Raw genomic sequence first — 2,255 nt, 5'->3', positions numbered from 1 at the left:
AGGAAGTCACTAGTTTAAATAATTTCAAAATAACGTAATTTTTTGTAATCGTGGTTGTGGTTGTTGATTGGATTGTTGTATTGTTTTTTTCATTGTTATCGTTTATGTATTTTAAAATCAAGTTTAGAGTTTGTCTAGCTTGATTTAAATAACTTATGTGAGTTTTTTTTAGGTTTTTTTAATAAAATGATGTTAGGTCGTTTTCTAAAAAAAATATATAATAATTCAATTCAACAATAATTTAAATAACTTACTTTTTATTTATATTCTTTTATTCAAAACAAAAATTTTATTAAAAAAGATTAAATATATATATATCCAATAAACCAACCTCAAGTTAGAATAGCTCTAATTCTAAGAGAGTTGGTAAACCGTCGACATCATGACATTATATTTATTTAATTTTCTAATTTTCTGTTGGTAAAATTTCATCTAAGACCATAGCTTCTAAATTTTGAGCCACATATATACAAATCCTGCATAAATTACCTCATATCTAATTTACACAACATTATGTTTTTTTTATAAACAATCTAGGGCAAAATTTTAATATTACAATTTAGTAAAGTACTCATTCTAAATAAAATATATTTATATATCCTTATATTACAATTAAAATAATATTTTAAATTATGCTTAAAAATATATGACAGAAACATTTGAACAACTCAATTAATCTGGTACATTAATAATCTAACACAACACCAAGAAAGAGATCCAATAATTTAAAAAAGAAAACAAAAACTTAATGCTATCACCTTAAGAGGTCATAATTTCACTTGACAAGTGGTCCATTCAATTAAATTAAAATAGAAGTCTCCAAATAATTAGCAATTAATTCAACCTCTTCATATATGTATATTATTAATTACTTTAATCCCACAAATGACCCAACTAGTACATACAAGATAAAAACTTCTCCATATTTTTTTATTTGTGTTTAACAACTAAAAAAAGAGAAGAAATTAATAATAAGGAACTACATTATGTATATATATTTATAAATTATTTGCTGGGTCAAACTTGGAAGTGTTGTAGTTGAACATCCTTCTCCTTCAATGGTTCATACTCACCAAGATAAACATCCAAATGATCCGAAAGTGCAGACTTATCAATACTTTGATGATGATATGACTTACAAACGAAGTAAAACACCGTTTGGATAACCAATCCCATCAAAATCAGTTTCAACAACAACAACAAACACAAAACTCCCATCCCAATCTTCAGCGCCGCACTTCCACCGCCGTACGCCACCAAAAGCTGAAACAAAATCTGAATCGCCGCCAAAGACACATTCAGCTTCACAAATATGACAATGGCAATCCACATCTTCCCCTTAATCAAATCCTTACTCTTCCTCATAGCCCCCAATCCAAACGAATCTTCCATAACCGACACTACGCTAGCCATCTGCCATATTATCGACATGTATATAAACCCAATAAAGTAGGCCACAAACAAGACGATTATCGTGACCGGGCCGACGCCGTCGGATCCGGAAAGGGTAAAAGCCCATAGAACAAAGAGTAAAGTGAAAACAATATTGTAAAGGAAGAAGAACGCGAAGGCGCAGAGGAAAGTGACGGCTAGGCGTTTCCAGACTTTGGGGACGACGGAGATGATCTCGCGGAAGGAGACGTGTTTGCCGGTGTAGACGGAGGCGACGGTGTAGACGACGGCGGAGGTGGAGAGGAGGGAGAAGACTAAAACGAATGTCCAGTAAAGGAGTCTGAAAAGGAAGAAGAAAGCCCATTCGGAGGAAATAAGGTCGGAAAGTTTGTCGTATTTGGGGGAATTGTATGGAGTGTGTTCGAGGCGTTCTTCGTTGCGGTCGATTCGGTAGAAGAGTATGTCGTTGATTTCCATCTGGGCTAAGAAGATGATTGAAAGGGGAAGGATTAAGGCTAGAGTGATTCGACTGAAGAGTTTGCGCCATGTAATGATTATTTTGTACGATTGGACGTAGATGCCGATTAAGCCTAGGAATTGCATCTCTTCCTGCTCCATGTCCATGGCTAGAGAATAGATTGATTGAATGAGAGAGAGTAGTTGAAAGAAGGGTTATTGAAAGGAGTAAATGCAAATGGAGAAGATGAAGGAATTTGTCAATTTCTAGACTTTGAATTGTAGATGGAGTTGGACTTTTCTTTTTCATAAATGCCCTTGGTCATCATGTAAACTCCAATGCCATTATTACTCTTTCAACATTCAACAGGCATAAAAGAAAATAAAAAATTAAAACATAATCAAAA

General features: G+C 33.5%; 1 protein-coding gene across 1 annotated transcript; it reads right to left on the bottom strand.

Annotated features, from left to right (window-relative positions):
- Positions 1-1,017: 1,017 nt before the first annotated feature.
- Positions 1,018-2,016, bottom strand: LOC124930264. The gene has a single exon (XM_047470617.1). The coding sequence runs from the start codon at positions 2,014-2,016 to the stop codon at positions 1,018-1,020; it is 999 nt and encodes a 332-aa protein (XP_047326573.1).
- Positions 2,017-2,255: the final 239 nt, after the last annotated feature.

This window comes from Impatiens glandulifera, chromosome 3, assembly GCF_907164915.1.
Source record: "Impatiens glandulifera chromosome 3, dImpGla2.1, whole genome shotgun sequence".
NCBI lineage: Eukaryota > Viridiplantae > Streptophyta > Magnoliopsida > Ericales > Balsaminaceae > Impatiens > Impatiens glandulifera.
Note: the sequence above shows the minus strand (reverse complement) of the source record. Positions and strands in the feature narration are given on the sequence as shown.